The sequence below is a fragment of the Mycteria americana genome, unplaced genomic scaffold, assembly GCF_035582795.1.
Source record: "Mycteria americana isolate JAX WOST 10 ecotype Jacksonville Zoo and Gardens unplaced genomic scaffold, USCA_MyAme_1.0 Scaffold_214, whole genome shotgun sequence".
In the NCBI taxonomy this organism is placed as follows: Eukaryota; Metazoa; Chordata; class Aves; order Ciconiiformes; family Ciconiidae; genus Mycteria; species Mycteria americana.
Window position 1 is genome coordinate 18,689 of NW_027445554.1, and position 17,976 is coordinate 36,664.

Genomic DNA, 17,976 nt, shown 5'->3' on the forward strand with positions numbered 1-17,976 from the left:
TCTGGGTGGGGGTCCCTGTGCCCCTGGGATGGGGGTGTCCCCTTGTCCCCATGGGGTCTGGGATAGGAGGTCCCCCCACCACCAGGATGGGGGTGTCCCCGTGTCCCTGGGGGTCCCCGAGCCCCTGGGGGTCCCAGCATCTCTGGGGGTCCCCATGTCCCTGGGGGTTCTGAAGCCCCTGGGGGTCCCAGTGTCCCTGGGGGTTCTCAAGTCCCTGGGGGTCCCCGTATCTCTGGGGGTCCCAGTGTCCCTGGGGGTTCTGAAGCCTCTGGGGGTCCCAGTGTCCCTGGGGGTCCCCATGTCCCTGGGGGTCCCGGTATCCCTGGGAGTTCTCAAGCCCCTGGGGGTCCCAGTGTCCCTGGGGGTCCCCATGTCCCTGGGGGTCCCGGTATCTCTGGGGGTCCCCATGTCCCTGGGGGTCCCAGTATCCCTGGGGGTTCTCAAGCCCCTGGGGGTCCCAGTGTCCCTGGGGGTCCCAGTATCTCTGGGGGTTCTCAAGCCCCTGGGGGTCCCAGTGTCCCTGGGGGTCCCGGTATCTCTGGGGGTCCCCATGTCCCTGGGGGTCCCAGTATCCCTGGGGGTTCTTGAGCCCCTGGGGGTCCCGGTATCTCTGGGGGTCCCAGTGTCCCTGGGGGTTCTCAAGCCCCTGGGGGTCCCCATGTCCCTGGGGGTCCCGGTATCTCTGGGGGTCCCAGTGTCCCTAGGGGTTCCCGAGCCCCTGGGGGTCCCGGTGTCCCGGGGGTCCCGGTGTCCCTGGGGTCCCGTCTCACCGCAGTGTGCCAGCAGGTCGTTGTGGAAGTCGAGGAGCTCGTCGCGGATGTCCTCGGGCACCGGGCACTCCTCCTCGTCCGCCCCCCCCTTGTACTGCAGCAGCATGTTGATCTGGGGGGGACACGGGGGGACACCGGGGGTCGGCGGGACCCGTCCCGCAGCCAGCGCCCCGCGTACGTACCCCACGCGTGTCCCCACGTCCCCCTGCACGTCCCCGTGACCCTACAGCCACATCCCCGCCTCCCTGTGCGCGTCCTCGGCCCTGCGCCTGTGTCCCCGTGTCCCCACGCACGTCCCCGTGTCCCACACGTCCCCGTGCGTGTCCCCGCGGACGTCCCCATGCAGGTCCCCGTTCCCCGTGCACGTCCCCATGTCCCCGCGTGCACGTCCCGGTTTCCCACGCACGTCCCTGCGGGTGTCCCCACGCACGTCCCACGTCCCCGTGCACGTCCCGGTTTCCCACGTACGTCCTCGCGCACGTCCCCGTGCACGTCCCTGCGGGTGTCCCCACGCACGTCCCACGTCCCCGTGCACGTCCCGGTTTCCCACGTACGTCCTCGCGCACGTCCCCGTGGGTGTCCCCACGCATGTCCCCGCTCCTCCAGGCCGTCCCCGTGGGTGTCCCCACCCAGGTCCCCGCTGCCCGTTGATGTCCCCATGCACGTCCCCACGTACGTCCCCGCGCGCATCCCCGTGCGCGTCCCGGTTTCCCACGCGCGTCCCCACGCGTGTCCCCGCTCCCCGTGGCCGTCCCCATAGGTGTCCCCGTGGCCGTCCCCGCTGCGGCGGCCGTCCCCCACCTGCTCCTGGGGGGGTGAGCGGAACTCGCGGGTGCGCCGGGCGGTCTCGGCGGCCGACATGGTGAGCGCCCGCATCAGCTGGCCGTAGCGGCGGCGCTGGTCGCGCTGCAGCCGCTCCACGTGCCGCTCCGAGAAGGCGACGATGGCCTCGACGCGGTGCTGCAGCTCCCGCTCGCAGAAGTACTGCAGCAGGTTGCACATCTGCGCCCGCGGCGTCAGCGAGGGGCGCGGGGGGGGGGGGACACGGGTCCCCACGGGACCCCCAAGGGACAGGGGACAAGGGGGGGCCCCCCCCGGGACGTCGTCGTCTGCGTGACGGGGAAGCTGGGAGCGGGGCTCGGGGGGGATCGGGGACGGCCCTGGGGGTCCCTGGGGACGGGAGCTGGGGACGGGGACAGCGGCTGCAGGCAAGGAAGGGACCCCAGGGAGGGGACATGGGGACAGGTGCCCTGGGGGGACACACGGGGACAGGCACCCTGGGGGGGACACATGGGGATAGGCACCCTGGGGAGGGGAAATGGGGAGGGGACATGGGGACAGGCATCCCGGGGGGGACACACGGGGACAGGCACCCTGGGGAGGGGAAATGGGGAGGGGACATGGGGACAGGCATCCCGGGGGGGACACACGGGGACAGGCGCCCTGGGGAGGGGAAATGGGGAGGGGACATGGGGACAGGCGTCCTGGGGAGGGGAAATGGGGAGGGGACATGGGGACAGGCACCCTGGGGGGGACACACGGGGACAGGCACCCTGGGGAGGGGAAATGGGGAGGGGACATGGGGACAGGTGCCCTGGGGGGGACACACAGGGACAGGCACCCCAGGGAGGGGAAATGGGGAGGGGACATGGGGACAGGCACCCTGGGGGGGACACACGGGGACAGGCACCCTGGGGAGGGGAGACGGGGAGGGGACATGGGGACAGGCATCCCGGGGGGGACACATGGGGACAGGCACCCTGGGGAGGGGAAATGGGGAGGGGACATGGGGACAGGCGTCCTGGGGAGGGGAAATGGGGAGGGGACATGGGGACAGGCGTCCTGGGGGGGGGACATGGGGACAAGCACCCCAGGGAGGGGAAATGGGGAGGGGACATGGGGACAGGCGCCCTGGGGAGGGGAGACGGGGAGGGGACATGGGGACAGGCTCCCCGGGGGGGACACACGGGGACAGGCACCCTGGGGAGGGGAAATGGGGAGGGGACATGGGGACAGGCTCCCCGGGGGACACACACGGGGACAGGCGTCCTGGGGAGGGGAGACGGGGAGGGGACATGGGGACAGGCATCCCGGGGGGGACACATGGGGACAGGCATCCTGGGGGGGGGACATGGGGACAGGCGTCCTGGGGGGGGGACATGGGGACAGGCGTCCTGGGGAGGGGAAATGGGGAGGGGACATGGGGACAGGCTCCCCGGGGGGGACACACGGGGACAGGCACCCCAGGGAGGGGACATGGACACCCGGGGCTGTGCCCCCCCCCCCCCCCCCCGGGGAGGGTCCCCTCACCTGCAGCTTGACCGACTCGGGCAGCTTCATCTGCAGCAGCCCTTCCTCCAGCCCTTCCTCCTCCTCCTCCTCCATCTCCCCCGCCTCGATGGCCTTCCTCCGCGCCTCCTCCTCCTCCTCCTCCTCCTCGCCGTCGGCCGAGGGCTTCCGCCGGGGCTCCCCAAAGACCCTGGGCTCGATCATCCGGAGGACGCGGCGCACGTCCTCGTCCCCCAGCGCGCCCACGGCCAGCAGCGCCGACACCAGCTTCAGCACCGGCACCAGCTGGAACTCCACGCTGCCGCCCACCGGGTCCCGGGCGTGGGGACCCCCCCCGGCCACCGCCTCCGCCAGCATCCGGATGGCCCGAGCCCCCAGAGCCCCCAAGGGGATGCCGGGACTGAGCGGCGCCCGCCCGCCGCCGGCCGCCAAGACGAAGCAAGGTTCGGCGAAATGGGGCTGAGGTCGCAAACAGGCGCTGGGACCCACGCCGGGGGGCCCGGGCGCTCGCCCGCCGTCGGGGAAGAGGGCGATGCTCTTGGTGGCTTCGGTCATGGGGATGATGAACTCGGCGCTCATGGAGGCGCGGGCGCGCTGGGCGGCGTCGAGGTGCATGGCCAGCAGCAGGTCGTAGTAGCCGGCCCGCAGCGGCCCCGGCAGCTCGGGGCTCTCGATGGCGAAGAGGAGCTGGGCCTGGTCGACGTGGCTGCAGAGCGCGTGGGCCACCCGGTTGTTGCCCAGGGCGCAGACGGCGCAGTAGAGCTTCAGCGTGTGCCACTGGAACCGCAGCAGGTCCAGCTGCTCCGACAGCTCCATGATGTCGATGCACCTGGGGGGGGGGGCGCGGGGGTCGGCACGGGACCCCTGGGCCCCGCGGGGATGGGACCCCAGGGGACGCGGCGCCAGGGTCTGCTGGGGGTGGGACCTTGGAGTCCCCTGGGGATGGGACGCCCACGTCTCCTGGGGATGGGACCCCTGCATCCACCGAGGATGGCACCCAAGGGGACGCAACACCTAGGTCTCCTGGGGACGGGACCCTGGGGTCTCCTGGGGATGGGACACCCACGTCTCCTGGGGATGGGACCCCTGAGTCCACCGAGGATGGCACCCAAGGGGACACGACACCTAGGTCTCCTGGGGATGGGACCCCTGGGGATGGGACACCCATGTCTCGTGGGGATGGGACCCCTGGGGACACGACACCAGGGTCTGCTGGGGATGGGACCCTGGGGTCCCCTGGGGATGGGACGCCCACGTCTCCTGGGGATGGGACCCCTGCGTCCACCGAGGATGGCACCCGAGGGGACGCAACACCTAGGTCTCCTGGGGATGGGACCTTGAGGTCTCCTGGGGATGGGACCCCTGGGTCCCCCAGGGATGGCACCCAAGGGGACACGACACCTAGGTCTCCTGGGGATGGCACCCCTGGGGACACGACACCAGGGTCTGCTGGGGATGGGACCTTGGAGTCCCCTGGGGATGGGACGCCCACGTCTCCTGGGGATGGCACCCAAGGGGACACGACACCTAGGTCTCCTGGGGATGGGACCCCTGGGGACACCAGGGTCTGCTGGAGGTGGGACCTTGGAGTCCCCTGGGGATGGGACACCCATGTCTCCTGGGGATGGGACCCCTGGGTCCCCCAGGGATGGCACCCAAGGGGACACGACACCTAGGTCTCCTGGGGATGGGACCTTGGAGTCCCCTGGGGATGGGACACCCACGTCTCCTGGGGATGGGACCCCTGAGTCCACCGAGAATGGCACCCAAGGGACATGACACCTAGGTCTCCTGGGGATGGGACCTTGAGGTCCCCTGGGGATGGGACACCCACGTCTCCTGGGGATGGGACCCCTGTATCCCCCGAGGATGGCACCCAAGGGGACACGACACCTAGGTCTCCTGGGGATGGGACCTTGAGGTCCCCTGGGGATGGGACACCCACGTCTCCTGGGGATGGGACCCCTGAGTCCACCGAGGATGGCACCCAAGGGGACACGATACCTAGGTCTCCTGGGGATGGGACCTTGAGGTCCCCTGGGGATGGGACACCCACGTCTCCTGGGGATGGGACCCCTGAGTCCACCGAGAATGGCACCCAAGGGACATGACACCAAGGTCTCCTGGAGATGGGACCCCTGGGGATGGGACACCCATGTCTCGTGGGGATGGGACCCCTGGGGACACGACACCACGGTCTGCTGGGGATGGGACCCTGGGGTCCCCTGGGGATGGGGCACCGACGTCTCCTGGGGATGGGACCCCTGTGTCCACCGAGGATGGCACCCAAGGGGACACAACACCTAGGTCTCCTGGGGATGGGACCTTGAGGTCTCCTGGGGATGGGACCCCTGGGTCCCCCAGGGATGGCACCCAAGGGGACACGACACCTAGGTCTCCTGGGGATGGGACCCCTGAGGATGGGACACCCACGTCTCCTGGGGACGGGACCCTGGGGTCCCCTGGGGATGGGACACGCACGACTCCTGGGGATGGGACCCCTGCGTCCACCAAGGATGGCATCCAAGGGGACACGACACCTAGGTCTCCTGGGGATGGGACCCCTGGGGACATGACACCAGGGTCTCCTGGGGATGGGACCCCTGAGTCCACCGAGGATGGCACCCAAGGGGACACGACACCTAGGTCTCCTGGGGATGGGACCCCTGGGGACATGACACCAGGGTGTCCTGGGGATGGGACCCCTGAGTCCACCGAGGATGGCACCCAAGGGGACACGACACCTAGGTCTCCTGGGGATGGGACCCCTGGGGACATGACACCAGGGTCCCCTGGGGATGGGACCCCTAGGTCCCCCAGGAATGGCACCCAAGGGGACCTGACACCTAGGTCTCCTGGGGATGGGACCCTGGGGTCCCCTGGGGATGGGACACCCACGTCTCCTGGGGATGGGACCCCTGCGTCCCCCAGGGATGGCACCCAAGGGGACACGACACCTAGGTCTCCTGGGGATGGGACCCTGGGGTCCCCTGGGGATGGGACACCCACGTCTCCTGGGGATGGCACCCAAGGGGACACGACACCTAGGTCTCCTGGGGATGGGACCCCTGGGGACACGACACCAGGGTCTCCTGGGGATGGGACCCCTGGGTCCCCCAGGGATGGCACCCAAGGGGACGCAACACCTAGGTCTCCTGGGGATGGGACACCCACGTCTCCTGGGGATGGGACCCCTGGGTCCCCCAGGGATGGCACCCAAGGGGACACGACACCTAGGTCTCCTGGGGATGGGACCTTGGAGTCCCCTGGGGATGGGGCACCGACGTCTCCTGGGGATGGGACCCCTGCATCCACCGAGGATGGCACCCAAGGGGACACGACACCTAGGTCTCCTGGGGACGGGACCCTGGGGTCCCCTGGGGATGGGACACCCACGTCTCCTGGGGATGGGACCCCTGCGTCCACCGAGAATGGCACCCAAGGGACATGACACCAAGGTCTCCTGGGGATGGCACCCCTGGGGATGGGACACCCATGTCTCGTGGGGATGGGACCCCTGGGGACACGACACCAGGGTCTGCTGGGGATGGGACCCCTGTATCCCCTGAGGATGGCACCCGAGGGGACACAACACCTGGGTCTCCTGGGGATGGGACCCTGGGGTCCCCTGGGGATGGGACACCCACGTCTCCTGGGGATGGGACCCCTGCATCCACCAAGGATGGCACCCAAGGGGACACGACACCTAGGTCTCCTGGGGATGGGACCTTGAGGTCCCCTGGGGACATGACACCTAGGTCTCCTGGGGATGGGACCCCTGGGGATGGGACACCCACGTCTCCTGGGGACGGGACCCTGGGGTCCCCTGGGGATGGGACACGCACGACTCCTGGGGATGGGACCCCTGCGTCCACCAAGGATGGCACCCAAGGGAACACGACACCTAGGTCTCCTGGGGATGGGACCCCTGGGGACATGACACCAGGGTCTCCTGGGGATGGGACCCCTGAGTCCACCGAGGATGGCACCCAAGGGGACACGCCACCTAGGTCTCCTGGGGAGGGGACCCTGGGGACACAACACCAAGATCCCCTGGGGACGGGACCCCTGGGTGCCCAGGAGATGGGACACATCAGGGTCCCCTCAGGGCAGGACATATGGGTGTCCCCTGGGGCTGGGACACATCAGGGTCCCTTGGGAGCAGGACATGCGGGTCCTCTGGGACACGATGCCAGGGTCCCCTGGGGCAAGACGTCAGGGTCTCCTGGGGGAAGGACACCTCGGTCCCCTGGGTGGCAGGACACCAGGACGCCGGGTCCCCCGGGGCGGGGATGGGGACACCAGGGCCTCCCCGACCTGTTCTCCTCGGGGATGTGGAGGGCCATCATGACGAGGGGCTCGGTGCACTCCACCACCCAGCCCTGCCGCTCGCCCAGGCGGGTGGTCTCCACGGCCAGGAACTCGTTGGGCATGCGGCTCCAGGTGACGGGCGTCAGGAACTGGATGGCCAACCGCGGCGGGCACTGCGGCTCCGGGTTCTTCCGCTCGCTGCTGAACATGGCGGCCGAGATGGGCATGATGTTCTGCGGGGACACGGGGGGTGTGACACGTCTGGGATGCCTGCTGCCCCCCCAGAGACCCCCAGGGGTCCAGGTTCTCCTTGGGCCATCTTGTAGACCCCAAGAACCCCCCCATAGACCCCCACCACCCCCAAGGGTCCAGGTTCTCCTTGGGCCATCTTGTAGACCCCAAGACCCCCCTATAGACCCCCACCACCCCCAAGGGTCCAGGTTCTCCTTGGGCCATCTTGTAGACCCCAAGACCCCCCTATAGACCCCCACCACCCCCAAGGGTCCAGGTTCTCCTTGGGCCATCCTATGGACTCCAAGGACCCTCCACAGACCCCCAGCACCCCCAGGGGTCCAGGTTCTCCTTGGTCCATCTTGTAGACCCCAAGACCCCCCCTATAGACCCCCACCACCCCCAAGGGTCCAGGTTCTCCTTGGGCCATCTTGTAGACCCCAAGACCCCCCTATAGACCCCCACCACCCCCAAGGGTCCAGGTTCTCCTTGGGCCATCTTGTAGACCCCAAGACCCCCCCTATAGACCCCCAGCACCCCCAAGGGTCCAGGTTCTCCTTGGGCCATCCTATGGACTCCAAGGACCCTCCACAGACCCCCAGCACCCCCAGGGGTCCAGGTTCTCCTTGGTCCATCTTGTAGACCCCAAGACCCCCCCTATAGACCCCCAGCACCCCCAAGGGTCCAGGTTCTCCTTGGGCCATCCTATGGACTCCAAGGACCCTCCGCAGACCCCCAGCACCCCCAGGAGTCCAGGTTCTCCTTGGGCCATCTTGTAGACCCCAAGAACCCCCCCATAGACCCCCACCACCCCCAAGGGTCCAGGTTCTCCTTGGGCCATCTTGTAGACCCCAAGACCCCCCCTATAGACGCCCAGCACCCCCAAGGGTCCAGGTTCTCCTTGGTCCATCTTGTAGACCCAAGACCCCCCTATAGACCCCCACCACCCCCAAGGGTCCAGGTTCTCCTTGGGCCATCCTATGGACTCCAAGGACCCTCCACAGACCCCCAGCACCCCCAGGGGTCCAGGTTCTCCTTGGGCCATCTTGTAGACCCCAAGACCCCCCCTATAGACCCCCAGCACCCCCAAGGGTCCAGGTTCTCCTTGGGCCATCCTATGGACTCCAAGGACCCTCCACAGACCCCCAGCACCCCCAGGGGTCCAGGTTCTCCTTGGTCCATCTTGTAGACCCCAAGACCCCCCCTATAGACCCCCACCACCCCCAAGGGTCCAGGTTCTCCTTGGGCCATCTTGTAGACCCCAAGACCCCCCTATAGACCCCCACCACCCCCAAGGGTCCAGGTTCTCCTTGGGCCATCTTGTAGACCCCAAGACCCCCCCTATAGACCCCCAGCACCCCCAAGGGTCCAGGTTCTCCTTGGGCCATCCTATGGACTCCAAGGACCCTCCACAGACCCCCAGCACCCCCAGGGGTCCAGGTTCTCCTTGGTCCATCTTGTAGACCCCAAGACCCCCCCTATAGACCCCCAGCACCCCCAAGGGTCCAGGTTCTCCTTGGGCCATCCTATGGACTCCAAGGACCCTCCGCAGACCCCCAGCACCCCCAGGAGTCCAGGTTCTCCTTGGGCCATCTTGTAGACCCCAAGAACCCCCCCATAGACCCCCACCACCCCCAAGGGTCCAGGTTCTCCTTGGGCCATCTTGTAGACCCCAAGACCCCCCCTATAGACGCCCAGCACCCCCAAGGGTCCAGGTTCTCCTTGGTCCATCTTGTAGACCCAAGACCCCCCTATAGACCCCCACCACCCCCAAGGGTCCAGGTTCTCCTTGGGCCATCCTATGGACTCCAAGGACCCTCCACAGACCCCCAGCACCCCCAGGGGTCCAGGTTCTCCTTGGGCCATCTTGTAGACCCCAAGACCCCCCCTATAGACCCCCAGCACCCCCAAGGGTCCAGGTTCTCCTTGGGCCATCCTATGGACTCCAAGGACCCTCCGCAGACCCCCAGCACCCCCAGGAGTCCAGGTTCTCCTTGGGCCATCTTGTAGACCCCAAGAACCCCCCCATAGACCCCCACCACCCCCAAGGGTCCAGGTTCTCCTTGGGCCATCTTGTAGACCCCAAGACCCCCCCTATAGACGCCCAGCACCCCCAAGGGTCCAGGTTCTCCTTGGTCCATCTTGTAGACCCAAGACCCCCCTATAGACCCCCACCACCCCCAAGGGTCCAGGTTCTCCTTGGGCCATCCTATGGACTCCAAGGACCCTCCACAGACCCCCAGCACCCCCAGGGGTCCAGGTTCTCCTTGGGCCATCTTGTAGACCCCAAGACCCCCCCTATAGACCCCCAGCACCCCCAAGGGTCCAGGTTCTCCTTGGGCCATCCTATGGACTCCAAGGACCCTCCGCAGACCCCCAGCACCCCCAGGAGTCCAGGTTCTCCTTGGGCCATCTTGTAGACCCCAAGAACCCCCCCATAGACCCCCAGCACCCCCAGGGGTCCAGGTTCTCCTTGGTCCATCTTGTAGACCCCAAGACCCCCCTATAGACCCCCAGCACCCCCAGGGGTCCAGGTTCTCCTTGGGCCATCTTGTAGACCCCAAGACCCCCCTATAGACCCCCACCACCCCCAAGGGTCCAGGTTCTCCTTGGGCCATCTTGTAGACCCCAAGACCCCCCTATAGACCCCCAGCACCCCCAAGGGTCCAGGTTCTCCTTGGGCCATCTTGTAGACCCCAAGACCCCCCTATAGACCCCCACCACCCCCAAGGGTCCAGGTTCTCCTTGGGCCATCTTGTAGACCCCAAGACCCCCCTATAGACCCCCAGCACCCCCAGGGGTCCAGGTTCTCCTTGGTCCATCTTGTAGACCCAAGACCCCCCTATAGACCCCCAGCACCCCCAAGGGTCCAGGTTCTCCTTGGGCCATCTTGTAGACCCCAAGACCCCCCTATAGACCCCCAGCACCCCCAAGGGTCCAGGTTCTCCTTGGTCCATCCAACAGACCCCACAACCCTCCCTAGCCCTCACTGCCTCCCCAGCGGTCCCAGTTCCCCTCGGTCCACCCTGTAGACCCCCCTATCTCCCCATAGACCCCACTACCTCCCCCAGGGGTGACCTGGGGGGGGGGACCCAGGCGTCACCTTGAGCTTGCCCAACTCGAACTGGATGATGTTCTGGCTGGTGGGGAGGGCGAAGACGGCTGGGAAGAGCTTGGTGTTGGGTTCCACCTGCACGGACGAAGCCGCTGAGACCGGGGATGGAGCTGCCGAGCCCCCGGCACGGGGACGGGACCCCCCGGCCTTCATGGGGGGCCACGGGGGTGCAAGGGGGGGGTGGGGGGGGCCATCCCACCTGGAAGAAGGTGTTGATCTCCTTGCCGTCGGCGGTGAAGGTCATGAGGCCGGTGGCCAGGTCCACCAGGCAGCCGATGACCAGGTCGGTGTGGCTGACCCGCGCCTGCTGCGTGGTGCTGGCAAACTCCCCCCCCCACACCATGTAGCAGTTGCTCCGCTTGATGCTGGGGGGGGGAAAGTGGGGTGCTGGGGGGGGGGCGACTTTCCCCATTGCCCCCCAAGAGACCCCCAGGTCCCAGACCCCTTCCCCATCGCCCCTAAGGGACCCCCAGGTCCTGGACCCCTTCCCCATCGCCCCCCAAGAGACCCCCCCAGGTCCCGGACCCCTTCCCCATCGCCCCCCAAGAGACCCCCAGGTCCCGGACCCCTTCCCCATCGCCCCCCAAGAGACCCCCCCCAGGTCCCAGACCCCTTCCCCATCGCCCCCAAGGGACCCCCAGGTCCCGGACCCCTTCCCCACCACCCCCCAAGGGACCCCCAGGTCCCGGACCCCTTCCCCATCGCCCCCCAAGGGACCCCCAGGTCCTGGACCCCTTCCCCATTGCCCCCCAAGAGACCCCCCCCAGGTCCCGGATCCCTTCCCCATCGCCCCCCAAGAGACCCCCCCAGGTCCTGGACCCCTTCCCCATCGCCCCCCAAGGGACCCCCCCCAGGTCCCGGACCCCTTCCCCATCGCCCCCCCAAGAGACCCCCAAGTCCTGGACCCCTTCCCCATCGCCCCCAAGGGACCCCCAGGTCCCAGACCCCTTCCCCATCACCCCCCAAGGGACCCCCAGGTCCCAGACCCCTTCCCCACCACCCCCCAAGGGACCCCCAGGTCCCGGACCCCTTCCCCATCGCCCCCCAAGGGACCCCCAGGTCCTGGACCCCTTCCCCATTGCCCCCCAAGGGACCCCCCCCAGGTCCCGGACCCCTTCCCCATTGCCCCCCCAAGAGACCCCCAAGTCCTGGACCCCTTCCCCATCGCCCCCAAGGGACCCCCAGGTCCCAGACCCCTTCCCCATCACCCCCCAAGGGACCCCCAGGTCCCAGACCCCTTTCCCATCGCCCCCCAAGGGACCCCCAGGTCCCGGACCCCTTCCCCATCGCCCCCCAAGAGACCCCCCCCCCCCAGGTCCTGGACCCCTTCCCCATCACCACCCAAGAGACCCCCCCCAGGTCCCGGACCCCTTCCCCATCGCCCCCCAAGAGACCCCCAGGTTGTCACCCCCGTCCCCACCCTCCCTGAGGATCCCAGTTTGGGGATCCCAGTTTGGGGGTCCTCTTCCTCGCTGCCCCCGACGCCCCCCGCCCCCCCCGCCCCGCGGTACCTGTCGTGCACGTTGCCCTTGTCATCGCCCATGGTGACGGTGACGGTGCGGACGCGGGAGAGGTCGAAGGCGGGGTCGTGCTGGTGGAAGTCGGGGGTCACCCAGCCCACCCAGACGCTGGAGGGCTCCTGCCCCGCGAAGATCCGCACCGAGTAGTAGTACTGGGGGCAGAGAGGTCAGGGGGGCGCGGGCAGGGGACAGGGGCGGGATGGGGACGGGATGGGGACGGGATGGGGACGGGATGGGGGACAAGGGAGGGCGGAGAGGGACGCAGGGATGGGGAATGGGGTGGGGAACGGGATGGGGACGCAGGGGTGGGGACGCAGGGACGGGGACGGGGACCACAGGGATGGGGACAGGGATGCAGGGATGGGGAATGGGGTGGGGAATGGGATGGGGACGCAGGGGTGGGGATGCAGGGGTGGGGACCCAGGAGTGGGGAATGGGATGGGGATGGGGACACAGGAATGGGGACACAGGAATGGGGACACAGGGACGGGGACACAGGGACGGGGACACAGGGACGGGGATGGGGACACAGGAATGGGGACAGGGACAACAGGGATGGGGACAGGGATGGGGACGGGATGGGGGACAAGGGAGGGTGGAGAGGGACGCAGGGATGGGGAATGGGGTGGGGAACGGGATGGGGACGCAGGGGTGGGGACGCAGGGACGGGGACGGGGACCACAGGGATGGGGACAGGGATGCAGGGATGGGGAATGGGGTGGGGACGCAGGGACGGGGACGCAGGGGTGGGGACCCAGGGGTGGGGACCCAGGGGTGGGGAATGGGATGGGGGTGGGGACACAGGAATGGGGACACAGGGACAGGGACACAGGGACGGGGATGGGGACACAGGAATGGGGACAGGGACAACAGGGATGGGGACAGGGATGCAGGGATAGGGAATGGGATGGGGACACAGGGATGGGGACAGGGATGGGGATGGGATGCAGGAATGGGGAATGGGATGGGGACGCAGGGGTGGGGAATGGGGTGGGGACACAGGGACAGGGACGCAGGGGTGGGGACACAGGGATGGGGACACAGGAATGGGGACAGGGACGACAGGGACGACAGGGACGGGGACAGGGATGTGAGGATGGAGACAGGGATGCAGGGATGGGGACAGGGATGGGGACACAGGGGTGGGGACACAGGGGTGGGGACAGGGACCACAGGGATGGGGAATGGGATGGGGACGCAGGGATGGGGACAGGGATGCAGGAATGGGGAATGGGATGGGGACGCAGGGGTGGGGACACAGGGACGGGGACACAGGGGTGGGGACAGGGATGGGAGACAGGGATGGGAGACAGGGACGGGGACAGGGATATAAGGATGGGGACCACGGGGATGGGGACAAGGATGTCAGGATGGGGACAGGGATGCAGGGATGGGGGACAGGGATGGGGACAGGGATGCAGGGATGGGGGACAGGGATGGGGACAGGGACGGGAGACGGGGACGGGGATGCAAGGATGGGGACCACGGGGACAGGGACCACAGGGCATGGACGGGATGGGGTGCACCCCGGTACCGGGGGGTGCTGGGGCGGGGGTCAGGGTGCCAAAACGAGGGAGGGGGACAGCGGGGTGGGGGTTTCGGGGCCCCCCCCCACCTACCGTGGTGGTGTTCATGATGACCTCGGGGTCGTCGCGCTCGTCGGGGACCACGTCCTCCTCGAGGCGGGGGACGGTGGGCACGGCGGGGGGGGGCGTGAAGGGCGTCTTCCTGGCCTTGAACAGGAACCTGGGGGGCACGGGGGGGTGAGGGGGGGCACTGGCCCCACACACCCCACGGCCGTGCCCCCCCGGTGCCCCGCTCACCCCCTCCGGGTCTTGCCCTTCTCGGTGGTCGCATCCTTCTCGTTCTCGGCACGGGGCTGGTCCCGGGGGGCCGGGGCGGCGGGACCCCCCCCGGGCCCCTTCTCGCCCTCGCCCTCGCCCTCGGGGTGCCGGGGCCCGGCCGAGCGACGGAGGCGCTCGAATTCGGAGAGGGGCTCGAGGCCGGCGTCTTCGGGGGGCTCGGGGGGGGCCTGGGGCAGGGGGGTGGCCCCGGGGGTGCAGCGGAAGCGGGGGTGGAACTGGACGGGGAGGCTGAGGCGGAGGAAGAGGAGCTCGGGCGGCGCGGCCGGGGAGCCGGGGGCTCGGCGGGCCAGCCGCAGGCACGGCGGCGTCTCCACCGTCCCGTCCATCCGCGTCACCTGCGGGACCCCCGGGGAGGCGTCACGGCGGGGACCCCACGGCTACGGGCGTCCTCCCGGGGCGGGGACCCCACGGGGACTGGGGACCCCTCGGGGATGGGCAGCACCCCATGGCGGGGACCCTCGGGGACTGGGGACCCCTCGGGGATGGGCAGCACCCCATGGCGGGGACCCTCGGGGATTGGGGACCCCTCGGGGATGGGCAGCACCCCGTCACAGGGACCCTCAGGTACTGGGGACCCCCACAACGAAATGCATCGCTAACTTGGGGACCCCCAGGGATCGGGACCCCTTACCCCCTGGCACCCTGCAGGGATGTGCAGCACCCAGCCCTGGGCACCCTTTGGAACCGGGGACCCCCTGCATCCGGGGACCCCCGGCACCGTGCATCACCCAGCCCCGGGGACCTTTGGGACCCCCCCCCCCCCCCCCACATCTGGGGACCCCACAGCATCATGCAGCACCCAGCCCTGGGGACCCAGGACCCCCCGCACCCAGAGACCCCCCGGCACCGTGCATCACCCAGCCCTGGGGACCCTCGGGGACCTGGGACCCCCCGCACCCAGGGACCCCCCAGATCCAGGGACCCCCCACACCGTGCATCACCCAGCCCTGGGTACCCTGGGGGACCCGGGACCCCCTGCACCCAGGGACCCCCCCACACCCAAGGACCACGCCCTGCCCAGCCCTGGGCACCCTCGGGGACCCCCCCCCCCCGATCTTGGGACCCCCCGGCACCGTGCATCACCCAGCCCTCGGGACCCTCGGGGACCTGGGACCCCCCGCACCCAGGGACCCCCCAGATCCAGGGACCCCCGGCACCGTGCATCACCCAGCCCTGGGGACCCTCAGGGACCTGGGACCCCCCGCACCCAGGGACCCCCCCAGATCCAGGGACCCCTGGCACCGTGCATCACCCAGCCCTGGGGACCCTGGGGGACCCGGGACCCCCCGCACCCAGGGACCCCCCACACCCAAGGACCACGCCCTGCCCAGCCCTGGGCACCCTCGGGGACCCCCCCCCCCCCGATCTTGGGACCCCCCGGCACCGTGCATCACCCAGCCCTGGGCACCCTCGGGGACCCGGGACCCCCCAGACCCAGGGACCCCCTGGCACCGTGCGTCACCCAGCCCTGGGGACCCTGGGGGACCCGGGACCCCCTGCACCCAGGGACCCCCCACACCGTGCATCACCCAGCCCTGGGGACCCTGGGGGACCCGGGACCCCCCAGATCCAGGGACCCCCCACACCGTGCATCACCCAGCCCTGGGGACCCTCGGGGACCTGGGACCCCCCCGCACCCAGGGACCCCCCAGATCCAGGGACCCCCCACACCATGCATCACCCAGCCGTGGGGACCCTCGGGGACCTGGGACCCCCCGCACCCAGGGACCCCCCAGATCCAGGGACCCCTGGCACCGTGCATCACCCAGCCCTGGGGACCCTCGGGGACCCGGGACCCCCCGCACCCAGGGACCCCCCGGCACCGTGCATCACCCAGCTCTGGGGACCCTCAGGGACCTGGGACCCCCTGCACCCAGGGACCGCCCCAGATCCAGGGACCCCCCAGATCCAGGGACCCCTGGCACCGTGCATCACCCAGCCCTGGGGACCCTCGGGGACCCGGGACCCCCCGCACCCAGGGACCCCCCGGCACCGTGCATCACCCAGCCCTGGGGACCCTCGGGGACCCCCCCCCGATCTCGGGACCCCCCGGCACCGTGCATCACCCATCCCTGGGCACCCTCGGGGACCTGGGACCCCCCGCACCCAGGGACCCCCCAGATCCAGGGACCCCTGGCATCGTGCATCACCCAGCCCTGGGGACCCTCGGGGACCCGGGACCCCCCAGATCCAGGGACCCCCCACACCGTGCATCACCCAGCCCTGGGGACCCTCGGGGACCCAGGACCCCCCGCACCCAGGGACCCCCCGGCACCGTGCATCACCCAGCCGTGGGGACCCTCGGGGACCTGGGACCCCCTGCACCCAGGGACCCCCCAGATCCAGGGACCCCTGGCACCGTGCATCACCCAGCCCTGGGGACCCTCGGGGACCCCCCCCCGATCTCGGGACCCCCCGGCACCGTGCATCACCCATCCCCAGGGCCCCCCCCCGCCCCCCCCGCCCTGACCTCCAGCTGGGGGTGGTCGGGGGGCACCGGCACGAACTGGGGGAGGCTCTTGCTGAACCAGAGGGTGATGGGGCGCTTCATGTTGACGGCGAAGGGCTCGTAGCCCTCCTGCAGCCCGCAGATGCTGAAGAACCGCAGGCTGCCCACCTCCTGCCCCAGGTTCAGCCGCCCCTCCTGCTCCAGCCCCAGGCTGCACACCGGCACGAAGCCTGCGGCGGGGCGGGGGGGTCAGCGGGGGGGCGACGCGACCACCCCCCGCCCCAAAACCCCCCCCACCGGACCCCCCGCCTCACCCTCGCCCACGTCGAAGTCCTTGAAGGCCAGCTCGGAGCCGGCGTCGCTGATGAGGACCTCGCCGTTGAGGGTGAAGGTGATGTGGCTCTCGGTCAGGTCGATCATGCAGCCCACCACGTCCCCCGCCTGCCAGGTCCGGCCGAAGGGCTCGCTGCCCACGTGCCAGCGCTGCGCCTGGGGGGGGGACGCGGGGGGCGTCGGGGGGACGGGGCGACGGGGACAGGAGGGGGGCCAGGGGGGCCTGGGCAGGTGGGGACAGGAGGGGACCAGGGGGGACCTGGGGAGGTGGGGACAGGAGGGGAGCCAGGGGGACCTGTGCAGGTGGGGACAGATGGGGACCAGGGGGACGTGGGAAGGTGGGGACAGGTGGGGACCCAGGGGGACCTGGGGAGGTGGGGACAGGTGGGGACAAAGGGGACCTGGGGAGATGGGGACAGGAGGGGACCAGGGGGGACGTGGGGTGATGGGGACAGGAGGGGACCAGGGGGGACGTGGGGTGATGGGGACAGAAGGGACCAGGGGGACGTGGGGTGATGGGGACAGGTGGGGACAAAGGGGACCTGTGGAGATAGGGACAGATGGGGACCCAGGGGGACCTGGGGAGATGGGGACAGATGGGGACAGATGGGGACCAGGGGGACGTGGGGTGATGGGGACAGATGGGGACAAAGGGGGACCTGGGGAGATGGGGACAGGAGGGGACCAGGGGGACCTGGGGAGATGGGGACAGATGGGGACCCAGGGGGACCTGGGGAGGTGGGGACAGATGGGGACAGATGGGGACCAGGGGGACGTGGGGTGATGGGGACAGATGGGGACAAAGGGGGACCTGGGGAGATGGGGACAGGAGGGGACCAGGGGGACCTGGGGAGATGGGGACAGATGGGGACCCAGGGGGACCTGGGGAGGTGGGGACAGATGGGGACAAAGGGGACCTGGGGAGGTGGGGACAGGAGGGGAGCCAGGGGGACGTGGGGTGATGGGGACAGGTGGGACCCAGGGGGACCTGGGGAGGTGGGGACAGGAGGGGACAAAGGGGGACCCAGGGGGACCTGGGGAGATGGGGACAGATGGGGACCAGGGGGACGTGGGGAGATGGAGACAGATGGGG

General features: G+C 69.7%; 1 protein-coding gene across 1 annotated transcript in view; it reads right to left on the reverse strand.

Annotated features, from left to right (window-relative positions):
- Positions 1 to 17,039, reverse strand: part of LOC142403363 (ryanodine receptor 1-like) — a gene marked incomplete at both ends in the record, with an annotated part of 35,721 nt that extends 18,682 nt beyond the window's left edge. The window contains 11 exons of the mRNA XM_075489597.1: positions 771 to 882; positions 1,572 to 1,772; positions 3,081 to 3,888; positions 7,377 to 7,603; positions 10,705 to 10,791; positions 10,916 to 11,081; positions 12,228 to 12,388; positions 13,856 to 13,982; positions 14,060 to 14,436; positions 16,572 to 16,780; positions 16,865 to 17,039. Coding sequence (XP_075345712.1) covers positions 771 to 882; positions 1,572 to 1,772; positions 3,081 to 3,888; positions 7,377 to 7,603; positions 10,705 to 10,791; positions 10,916 to 11,081; positions 12,228 to 12,388; positions 13,856 to 13,982; positions 14,060 to 14,436; positions 16,572 to 16,780; positions 16,865 to 17,039 — 2,650 coding nt within the window. The remainder of the gene's footprint in view (positions 1 to 770; positions 883 to 1,571; positions 1,773 to 3,080; positions 3,889 to 7,376; positions 7,604 to 10,704; positions 10,792 to 10,915; positions 11,082 to 12,227; positions 12,389 to 13,855; positions 13,983 to 14,059; positions 14,437 to 16,571; positions 16,781 to 16,864) is intronic.
- Positions 17,040 to 17,976: the final 937 nt, after the last annotated feature.